Raw genomic sequence first — 12,345 nt, forward strand, 5'->3', positions numbered from 1 at the left:
GTCCATCAGTCAGCAACTCATTGTTAAACAGTAACTACATCTTCAATGACAGTTAAAATAGTATAAAAAATAAAACCTCACAATCTCCCTCCTTTTATGGTAACTGATGCTATATTTCCCTGTCCTTGTTGTTGGAAAAAGTATTAATGTGTGAGTAGCATTTAAAAAACACATTGGATTTAAAATCGTTAAGTCTATCAAATGCAAACTCTTTAAGATGAAAGATTCTGTGATACTTTACTGTGGATTTAAAAAAGCATAGGACTGAGTTTAAAAAAACTTGGAACTTAATCAAACTGAATTCACTGCATTATTACAATGAATTAATTGGTATTTTCTCTGGTAGTTTTAATTAATTGGTAGTTTCTCTGGTTATCTGGTACATATGTAAGATGAAGGGAATTTGCAATAATATCTCCAATATCCATTCAGATTTTCAGTAATCCAAACTCCTGTAATTCTACAATCTCTTTCTAAGCATTCTTTGTGGCTATCTCAATGCTAATTTTAACTAATTACATTTACCATACTAAGTAGTAGAGAATAAATAATATCTTAGCTTGGATAGTTATGGAAGACTTTGCAAATGAGATAACTATTGAATGAATGAAATTGAAGGAATTCTGAAAAATAACCTAACAGAATATTTCAGATCTGTGCCATGTTGCAATTAAATGTATAAAAGCAGTTTAGCTGAACAGCTGAGGATCATTTTATTCTTTAAAATAGAGCAAAACAATAAGACTAATTTTGCCACTGAAGTTGTATTTGGTACCAACTGTTGGACAGTCATATCCCAACATCCTTCCTAATACATTGTAGTTAAACAATATAAATCTGCCAGGTGCCTAAATAGTGATGAAAGTGAATTATATTTGACATCATGCAGTCGTTTAGGGTCCTTGGAATGTAGTAGTGTTAATTCCACTGGCATGTACAGTCAACAGGCTCCTGGAGAGTGTACATTATCTCAGTGCCATTTCCTGAGCAATATAGAGGCACAGAAAAGTTTCGCACTCCATTTTCACGACAACACTTGCAGAATCTGAGGTGACTTTCCATATTGATGTTATATATGGTAGCTGATGGGCATTTTCCATCACAAGAAGCAACATTGATCTGTAGGGAGAGACAAAGAAGAGAATGCCCTAAATTTTTTTTTTTAACTTTTATTTAATGAATATAAATTTCCAGTGTACAGCTTATGGATTACAATGGCTCCCCCCCCCCATAACTTCCCTCCCACCCGCAACCCTCCCCCCTCCCGCTCCCTCTCCCCTTCCATTTGCATCAAGATTCATTTTCAATTCTCTTTATATACAGAAGATCAATTTAGTATAAAGATTTCAACAGTTTGCACCCACATAGAAACACAAAGTGAAACATACTGTTTGAGTACTAGTTATAGCATTAAATCAAAATGTACAGCACATTAAGGACAGAGATCCCACATGAGGAGCAAGTGCACAGTGGCTCCTGTTGTTGACCCAACAAATTGACACTCTAGTTTATGGCACCAGTAACCATCTTAGGCTGTCGTCATGAGTTGCCAAGGCTATGGAAGCCTTCCAAGTTTTCCGACTCTGATCATATTTAGACAAGGTCATAAAAGACAGAGTGAGGATAGTAACCAATGATCCTAAGAGTGGCATTTACCAGGTTTGAACAATTATACAGCATTAAGTGGGGAAGAGGACCATCAGTACACACATGTTGGGAGTAGAGCGATTGGTGGTAGAGTAGAGGTTATGATTACAAAGGAATGAGGCCCAAGTGCACTAGACAGGGCCTAGAACAAAGGACAGAGTCATTATTAGAGGAGCTAAGAAAGGTGCTGTCTAAGCTACAATTAAGTTTTCTGATTGAGAGGCAAATAGAACCTGACAGAAGCGGCTTGATAATAATCTGGTGGGCTTTAGGCCTTGTAAATTCAGAGGCCCAGACCTATCTATCTCTTCTCATGGGGTATATCCTAAGGGAGGTGTGAACCTCCTAGGGGAAGGCACTCTGTTGACTTTCATTACTTGGCTGGCCTGGGAGGAGAGCTGGCCAGGTAAAGGCAGGGGGCATCTCTAACAAGAAATTTACAGTTCTGCCTGCAATGTTGCTGACCCTACTTGACCATCCCCTCAGCTGCAGTGGTCACTTTGGAAGTTGGGCTGAGTGAAGGGCTTTTCAGCTTAGAGCCAATAAGATCTGTGGCTCTGACCTGGGCATCCTTCGACTCCAGGGCAGGTCCATTTCCATTGATCCAACTCGAGAATGCCCTAAATTTTAAAAGCACCCTTTATGGTTGGATTCCCCAAGGCGTCTGAGGAAAGCAAGATTTTTTCTTCCTCATCATTTCAACCCTCACGCTGCTGCATGTTAGAAAGTTGTGGAAAGTAACAAGTGGATACTTAACTCCAGAGAGATGTTCACTGGCAATGCCCAACCTAGCAATGCTGATACAACTTAAGGCTTGAAATGTGCACACATAGATAGATGGAATAAATGAACCATAATCTAAAGAAGCTGTTGTCCCCTGTGTTATTCCATGGCTCAAGTAGACTATGGAATTGAAAGGTCATATTAAAGGAGGCGAGTGAGAATTAGAACTATTTTGGCTCAGTAATATTACACAGTTAAGACAATATGTGTTCAAATATAATTGATCCAATTTCCATCTCTCTGGATTGCAATTTTCATTCAGAATTGGTTGTTGTACATGCTAAGAATAATTATACTTCTTCACAAATGGAATATTTTAAGACTGGAATGTAGGAATCACTTCAAAGTTAAATATTGTAAATGTTGACATTTTGTTGGCTTATAAAAGTGTTAGTACTGGAACACATATACTTCTGGAAAGATGCATGCATTGATGTGACAAATGAAATTTTTCTACTTACAGAGCTTTGGCTTACACAATCCTGTTTCCTTATGATTGACTTAATGATCACTTTCTGGCATATTTTTTCTTCTCGTTTGCCTGATAAAATATAGAATATTTACTCATCAAAAGGCCTAATTTAAATTGTTAGTTAATTCAAATACATGAATGTGTTTAAATTTTAAAACTGATATAGTTATATAAAATTCAGTATTAAAAGATTTTTCAAATTTCACTCATATATTTTACGTATAATATTTACTTGTACTTTCAAAATAGCTCTATTTCCTAGCTTTATACTTATTTGTTCTTACTTTTTATGTTTTGTCTTACAATATTATCATAATCACATAAAAAATATCCACACCTATATTGTGACATCAATTTGTGTATGGTATACATACGTGTGTAAAACAATTTTTGGACTGAGTCACAATAGATATAACTAAATATATATAATGAATACATAAAAATACATACATATCAATTTGAAATGAAAACTGAGATCGAAAACTGTATTATCTTATTGGATATTGATATGAATTAGTACAAAAATGCAACTGAATTGCTTATCAACCATATTCAACTGTACAGATGAAATGATTTGATTTTATAGCTCTGACATAATATTTTATAAAAATTAAAAATAAAAACACTTTGCATTCAGCAATGACTTATTAATATGTATCTTTGTGACAAATTTCCACTTAGTAATTGCACTCCAGAATATACTGAGCCTATTTGCTGTTGTGTGACAACAGTTGTAACTCCTGAATTAGAATGCAAAAGACCAAGTATTTAACCTCACTTTGTACTAATTTTCTTTGTCACTTTAGGAAAATCACAAAATTATTCTCATGAAGTTTCCTTTTTTGCGAATAAGTAGATTATATCACCAATTTTTAAGTGAGTTTAGCCATAAAATCCTTGGTTAAAATAAATGCATATACAAAATCCTAACATGTAAAGTAACTGAAAGTTATGCTATACTCTGGTTGAAGGTGGGATGGGTAGCTTAGATTGTCTGAAATTAAACTTTGTCAGGGTCACCCGTAACCTCCAAACTGCTGAATTCAAAGGCGGTCCCAGTTCTCATCCTAGGGGACCTCACGACAGCATTCGCTCCAGTCCATCTCTCTGTCCATTTTAAAACTTATTCCACCTCCTCCATCCTCTCTGCTGCTTCATTCTTTCTTTCCCATTCACTCACAGCTTAGCTCAAAACAGTGTTCTTGGTGGAGTTCAGGCTGTTTTGTGCCTCTATGGTTCTTCCACCAGTTAGCCTGTCTTTTCTCATAAAAGTTTAAGGACAAGGAATAGTCAAAAAGGAAATTATCTTTACCACCATCGGCACCTCATGCTATTCTACCACTTTCCTCCCTTCACTCCATGTGCTATTGGGGCATGTTGCTATTTCCTCCACTTTCAACACTCTTCACTACTCCAGTGGCTCCCCAGGCTCTTCTCACCTCATCATGGACATGTTACCTAGGCCCCCACCTAAATTAACCACCCAGCTCCTCTTGCTTTCCACCCCTTTCATTTGTACTATTTTTCTTCACAGTGTTCAACACTGTCTGACGTTGTTAGTATGCATTTATGTGGCTATTGTTTCTTCTTCCACTTGATAATAAGCACTGTATCATGCAGATATTATCCCCCCCCCCACACACACACACACACTTTTTAGCTTTTATCTTTCTTCTTTTTAGAAATTGTTTTAAGCTATCCAAGTTTCATGTATTTCATAGACACAGATTTAGGAACATGGTGATACTTCCCAGACACTCTTATACCCCCATTGCCTAAAAGGGTGTCTGTATATATATGCACCCAATACAAACCTGCTTGATAAGCCACTGGTACAATGAATAAAACTGAGATAGCATCAATTCGTTGTTAGTTAGCTGTATTTGTTTGTGCCAAGAGGCACTTCCTTCTCATTCCTGAGAGACTTTGCTACAATATGTTTGGTTTAGCAGAACGCAACTATCACAATCTCCCCAACATAGCATGGTTGCCCAAAAGAAAGACCACAGCCAGGGGTTTTCCAATGATAGATCTGTGTCTATGAACTATTTGTAATCTCTTCTCCTCATACGACTACTAACCATGATAACAAAACAGAAACTATCCTGGGCCTTACACATCAGACGAGAGGAATCAAAATGGCTTATTGTTATTCTTCCACATGAAAAAGCATGGCAGAGATAAAAAGAGCCTGGGCACAGACGTCGTACAGTCTGATATCCATTACTGACTAGTGAGATCAGCTTCCTCAATCTTCATTTCCTCATCTATGGGAAAAACCATGTCTACCTCCTAGAACTGTTTGGGGATTACCTGTAGCCCTGTCTACAATAGTACTAATAGAGCATCACTGTGTGGCAGGAGGTAAGTGATAGTTCATATAATCAGAGGCCCAATAATTTAAAATGTCTATGGAGTATTACACTAACCACAAAGTACCAGCAATGTAATTGTAATGCCCTGTATTATGTCTTCCAAAATTCCTATAGGTCCCAGCATGTGACATTATTTGGACACAGGTTTGTACAGGGGAAACCAAGTGAAACTGAGATCTGTAGAGAGGCCATAATCCAACAGGATTGGTGTTCTTATAAAAAAGGGGAAATGTAGACAGAGACACGTGTAAAGAAATAGAATACACGCAAGCTCGAAGAGGGCCACCTACAAGCTACAGAGAAAGGCCTTTTCCTCACTGCCCTCAGAAGGAACTAATCCTGCCCTAAAGCTTGTTTTTGGACTCCTAGCCTGCAGAACTATAACACAATGAGCTTCTGGTATTTAAAAGACTCATTCGGTAGTCCCTTATTAAAACAACCCAGCAAGCTAATACAATTACAAATCAGTCATCAGGCCACCATCCATTGGGCCTTTTGCGCTTGTTGTAGGTATGTGAGTGTTGTATTTGGCTTTTCACACATCAAATTAACAGAAACTCAGACTTGTGATCAGCACAGCTTATCTCTGCCCTCTCCTAAAATTTATTCTGGGTATGTTCTAGAATATCATGAGTAGGTAAGAGGCAGGCTTTGAAATTATGCAACACCACTTATAAGTGGTATAACTTGGACCTGTTACTTAACTTCGCTACACTGAAAATTAGGATATTTTTCAGAACCTACTTCATTGGACTTTTGTGAGGAATAAATAATATGTAGAAAATTAAGGAGATTTTCTGATCTATAAGCTTTTATTATGTTCAATTGTATATAAAATGTTGTGTCTATATTTAATAAATTTTTAAATATGCTATTCAATATGACTTACAGCTCTAAGTAAATAAGACTACTCTTACAGATTTATTAGATTTACCCTAGTATCAAAGAAGTTTTAAAATCTCATTTGAGAAGTATATTTTGTATCCAAACTTATACCTTGGCATTATTACCCTAAACTGTGTTATACTTCTTTTCCTGAAACTTCACTAAATAAATTTTAAATTACTGCTAATGACAATTTTCCTAAAATTTCTTTTTTATATTGACATAAGTTCATAAACACTTTAAAGAGAAAAATGGTTACATGAATATCCCTCTATTCTGCTTCAGTCCTTAAAATCATCCTTAATCACTATGAAATGAACCTTTTAATTTATGCTAGTACAAAGAATATTATCATATAATTTTAATTATCAGAACTTTAATTGTCAGGATAATTATGAGAACCATCATATACTGGATTTAAATATAATTCACTAAAACAGTATTTTCTAAATGTTTAGTGCAGAATCATAGGCTTGTTAAATTGAATGGAAAATATTGCATTTTATATGTCCTTATTGGAGTCATCATGCCATTTCAGGACACTTAACTTTACGTACTTTAGCATGTCCTCAACAATGTTGACCATAGGGCACTTTTAAACTTAAAACACATTAAAATCTCATCAAATATCTTTTGAGAGATGCCATAATAAGGAAATTTCCAATATTTAAGTTAAAATTGATCTGAATTAAAAGCACTTTACTCACTCTCCAGAAGATAAAATTAAAATATGAAGTTATCACTACATGACACAAAAAGATTCAAAAATGCATTTATAAAATTTGTTTACATCCATGCATCACAGAAATTGATTTTTAGAAGGAAAACTGTAATCGCCATAAGGAATTATGTCTAATCTATCAAGTAAATGCATGTAATGTGTTCTCACTTACAGATCTTGCAACAGCCTTCATTATAAAGCTTTACAATTCCTTCATTCTAGAAAGAGAGGAGAGGAACAGTTTTAAAAATACATGTTAATCCATTTCCTCTTGGAAAACAAATAGAAAACTAACCTTCCTCATACTTTTATCAAATATCACAAAACCTTTGTAGGAAAATGACTGGAATTTATTTCTAATAAAAATTTGTTTTAAAATTAAGAATAAGTACTTAAAATTACATTATTTCTATATCAGCAATATGAAAAAGTATGAAAAGATTATTCGACCTAAAAAAACACATTTAAAATACTATGAAATATTTTTCCCCAAAACAAAATACTAACAGTTATTCTAAACAGACACTATTATATTATTTTTTCTATGATTTGAAATGATTAAAATACCCTATTTAGGTTGAAATTCTCAACATAATGTAATGTCAAAAGGCCATGTCTTTTGCTTTAATATTTTATTAATCAAAACATCCCTGGAGGCCAATGCCATGGCGCACTAGGTTAATCTTCTGCCTGCAGCACTGGCATCCCAAATGGGTGCCGGGTTCTAGTGCCGGTTGCTCCCCTTCCAGTCCAGCTCTCTGCTGTGGTCCGGGAAGGCAGTGGAGGATGGCCCAAGTCCTTAGGCCCCTGCACCTGCATGGGAGACCAGGAGGAGGCACCTGGCTCCTGGCTTCCAATTGGCATAGCTCTGACCATGAGGCCATTTGGAGAGTGAACCAACAGAAGGAAGACCTTTCTCTCTGTTTCTCTCACTGTCTGTAAACTCTACCTGTGAACTCAAGATGGTTCTGGTCTAAGGCTAAATTAATACAATTTTATTGAATAGCTTTTGAAATTCTTTTTTTTCCTTTATTTTATTTATTTGAAAGGCATAGTTAGAGAGAGAGAGAGAGGGAGGGAGAAAAGGAGGGAGGAGGGAGGCAGAGAGAGGGAGGGAGGGAGGGAAGGAGGGGGAGAGAGAGAGAGAGGCTGGGGGCTGGGCCAGGCCAAAGTCAAGAGCCAGGAGCTTTATCCTGGTCTCCCACGTAGGTGCAGGAGCCCAAGCACTTGGGCCATCTTCCACTGCTTTCCCAGGTGCATTAGAGGGAGTTGGATAGGAAGTGGAGCAGCTGGGAATTGAATGGGCACCCATATGAGATGCAGACATAGCAGGCAGCAGCTTTACCTACTACCTATAACACCAGCCCCAAGCTTTTGAAATTCTTAAGATAACTGCTAATTACTTTCAGTAATTTGTTAGTTATAATTCAAATAAAAGAATAATTTACTCCATAAAGCTGAGTCTTTGAAATAAATTGATTCCTACATTTCCTACCAGAGTTGAAATTCTATGACTTTACTACATGTTATAACTATATAGCTAACCATCATCATTAAAAGGGCACATCTTGAAAACAAATTAATGAACTAAGTTCTTTATACAACTGAATAAAACTCACTGTCCATTAGAGATTATTATTGCCTAAATAATTAAAAATATGAAGAATCTTTAAAAATAAAAATTACATCACCATAAAGAAATCTACTCTACCAATAGATTCTTTCCTGAGAGGATGAACTTAGTTGACCAAAACTAAAGGACTGGTAATCTATAGACTTGTGCTGAGTTCTCCAGTGGCCTGTCTCAGAGAAGCCATAGCAAATACTACTATGCTGGCATGCATTAAAAGCTGAATGACATCATAAATCTGGCTACTGGTTTAAGAAAGAAAACTGGCCAAACTCTGCTTAGCTTATTAATCCATATAAAGAGGGGGAGGGCTAGGTCTGCTGACCACATAATTTTTCAGTAATCTTTGGATCTTTAAAAACCCAGATAGAGCAAAGTATCTGTTTAGAGAGAGCCAAATGTGGAACACATGTATAACTCAAAATAACAAACTGAGGATTTATAATAGAGCTTTTAATTACACATGCAAATGAAACATTCACCTAATAAATAAGCCACAGTGTAAGTTTGACCTTGGAAAACATATTTATGTGTATTTCCTAAATTATATTTAAGTTGAATGTTTTTAGGTATAACCAAGTACAAACCATTTTGCATTCAGTCTCATTAAAAGGGGGGCAGACCATACTGTAGTTTAGAATCATTGCCCCTTCATCAGTCTTAACACATTCATATGTGGTACAATTATAGTGCCAGGTACTCCCTTCCTAAAAAAATAAAAGAGAAAGGTTACTGTTTCTGCATATCAAAACTTGTTGTATTTCTTAAGTGGAATATTTTCTGTCCTATCTAAGAAATCAAAAATCAAATCAAGATGCATAGAGCTTGTTATAATAGAAAATGCTCCAATTAAAAATGTTCCCAAATTTATCTAAAATGATTAAAAATGCACATAGATGTATTGCATGTTCTTATATGTTAGGTTTCACACTAGAACTGAGATGTTGATATGAAATAAAGCAACAGAGAGGAAAGAAGAAGATAGGAATCTGTTTCCACTTACAAAATTGGTTATGTAATTTGGCCATATGTGAAAGGTCTTGTTCTAATATTTCCTCACTAATTATAAAATAACAAATCATCTTACTGATGGACCTCCTTTATTGAGATTTTTTTATTCTTCCCTGTATTCCCTTATCACCAGAAAAATTTTTTACAATATTTGGATGGTAGTCTTATTGACTTATGGTTCTAATTTTGTATATCTTGTAGCTATTTTAAGATCTGTTTCTATTCTTTCTTAAAATGTTTAAATATAATAACTGATTTCTTCCTGATTTCAGAATTCCTATTTAAAAATAAAGCCAGCTGAAGTAATTATTACAGATTTATTGGGCAGAGATTGTTGATATATATTTTTGTCTTGTAATCCATATTTTGAAATAACTCTTGCTTGAAGAGTCTTTGCAGTCAAGTGAAGAATCTCATGAATCTGACCATTCTGTTTTTCTTAGACTCTACCTTAATTTATGAACAGTATCGGTTATGCTATGAACCTCAGTTGAAAAAGATCTATATATCCAGTTGCAAAAGAAGGTAAAATGCTCAAATCAGAAAATATAGTAAGGCAATATCTAATTTATCTGAAAGAAAAATTAGCTGTTTCTTTGAAAAATTAATTGCTATTTTCCTGTGCAATGACTAGAAATCAGAATTTCCCAAAGCTATTCTTCATATTTGGGGAAAAGGGAAAGGTATGATAATCACAAAAAAGAACATAAACATATTTCTTTACTATAGAAAGTAACAGATAATTTAAAATGTAATAAATGCAACTTTTTCATATATGGAAAATGTATTGTATCTGAGTTTATTTATGGTATGTCAGGAAGGTATGTGTGTGCATGATACACTTTCCAAACTTATTGACTCAAGAGTCTTTTTCAGAAAGTATCACGGAGAGCTACCCTCCAAGGACCACATTTTGAGGAATAAAAAGTTAATACCTCATATATAACTGATGTTCCATTTTCCATTTGAAATTTGCAGGATACATTTTTGCAGGTACCACAACAATCATAATCGCTTGTGGATGGGGTATACGCCTGGTGCTGCATTTAATGAAAATACATGGAATTAGCCACAGAATATTACCAATGTATTTAGTGAATTCATTCTGGAGGTGCTTCCCACCATAACTATACACCTCTCTGAATAGCTGAGTGCATTTCTAAGGTTGAATTTGAGGAGCTTCCAATAATAATTGACTTTATATAACTATGCTGGAAGTGAAGTAGCTGTTAACCTTTGTGTCTTAGAGCCAAGATTCATCAAGCAAATGTAACAACCCCAGGGCAATCAGGTTGGCAAGCTGCAGATAATAAAACTCTTAAAGCTCAAGGTCACACACAGTGAAGTAAAAGTATGCTGTACATAGATAGATTGCAAAATAATAGACTGCTGGAAACTATTTAAGTATAAATTTTTAATTCATTGAGTGTTTACTACTTCAATTTTTATAGGTGCCTTTTTTTTATTTTCATTAATTCTCAGCAAAATGACTCATAAAGTGTACTTACAACATCACATTCTTTTGAACAATTCACCATTGTAAAATTCAAAGTGTGAAAGCCTGTAAGGTTATCTTTTTCTTCCAGACACTCTATTGTATAACAGAAGTCTCCTTCCAAATACTTTATCATAGATTGTCCAGGATTTAACACTGATACTTCTTGAAACACACACACATCATCCTTTTCTGAGAAAAGAAGTAAGCAAGAAAATAGTCAATGAGAAAATATGATACTGAGATTTTGATCAATGGATCTTATATTTAAGTTTATATTGTCACTGTGATGTGCCAAGTTTTCAAAACCAATGAGGATCATCACCTTAATATATCAGTAATAACCCAAGAGTTTACTTAACAATGACTGTAACACATTCATTCCTTAACAAATTGATCTGTAATCTGACCTTCCACCAAAACAAAAAAAAAAATTGATCTGTAATCTGACCTTCCACCAAAACAAACAAAAAAAAAAAATCGATCTGTAATCTGGCCTTCCACCAAAATTAAATTTGGAAGCAGGTTCCAGGTGATGAGATCTCAAGCAGGGGCAATCTGCCTGCTGTGCCCTCTTCAAGAGGAAAAACATAGCCACTGTTAGGGGTGGAAGTGGGTGGGAGCAAAGACTAATTCTATAGTCCAAGGCCTCTTCGTGGAAAGACTGGGTGACATTTTATGGTTTTTAATTAGTGTCTTGCGGGAAATGTTTCCGTTTTCAGTGTTGTGAAATCACCTTCCATGTGAATCATATTTCACGAGAGGGGTAGCAGGCGTAAGGGCTGGAGTGTTTCTAGACAGGATGTCAGAATAGCTGGGCAGTGGTGAAGAACCCAGCACAGAAGCTCCTGTGCATCCCCGACACCGAACCTCAGCCTTCTTTCTTTTAAAAATACACAAATTTCAATCTGTTTGAACAAAAATTCTATTTTCTATTAGCCAACTAATACTTAAGATGAAGATGTGTAACTTTACAGAAAGATAAAATTAATTCTTTATGATGTTAACATTAATCATAACAAAACAACAGGCAAAAATATGCTCACACTTTCAGGCATAATGTTTTTTTAAATTAAATACAGATATGTTAAAACAGTCAGTATTATCTTTAAAAAAAATCTGTGAAGCCACTTGAAAAAAATATTTTTTGACCAATTATCAAATTTCTTAGAACAGTTGAAGATATCACAAAACAGCAAACTGAAAAATAATTGTTATTTTTTAAACACAAATATTGGTGAATGGCTTAATATGTATAATATATATCAAATAAAATAATTTTAAATTTATTAATAACTAATAATATATACTAATAATATTATTTAT

The 12,345-nt window shown here is 34.9% G+C and overlaps 1 protein-coding gene across 2 annotated transcripts in view; it reads right to left on the reverse strand.

Annotated features, from left to right (window-relative positions):
• Positions 1 to 810: 810 nt before the first annotated feature.
• Positions 811 to 12,345, reverse strand: part of OTOGL (otogelin like) — a 181,311-nt gene continuing 169,776 nt past the window's right edge. For both annotated transcript variants that reach the window (XM_062202058.1, XM_062202057.1), the window contains 6 exons: positions 11,033 to 11,211; positions 10,460 to 10,564; positions 9,101 to 9,220; positions 7,056 to 7,101; positions 2,892 to 2,971; positions 811 to 1,119 (listed from right to left, as the gene is read on the reverse strand). In XM_062202058.1, the coding sequence (XP_062058042.1) occupies positions 919 to 1,119; positions 2,892 to 2,971; positions 7,056 to 7,101; positions 9,101 to 9,220; positions 10,460 to 10,564; positions 11,033 to 11,211 (731 nt within the window). In that variant the 3' untranslated portion in view covers positions 811 to 918. The remainder of the gene's footprint in view (positions 1,120 to 2,891; positions 2,972 to 7,055; positions 7,102 to 9,100; positions 9,221 to 10,459; positions 10,565 to 11,032; positions 11,212 to 12,345) is intronic.

Source organism: Lepus europaeus, chromosome 10 (genome assembly GCF_033115175.1).
Source record: "Lepus europaeus isolate LE1 chromosome 10, mLepTim1.pri, whole genome shotgun sequence".
NCBI lineage: Eukaryota > Metazoa > Chordata > Mammalia > Lagomorpha > Leporidae > Lepus > Lepus europaeus.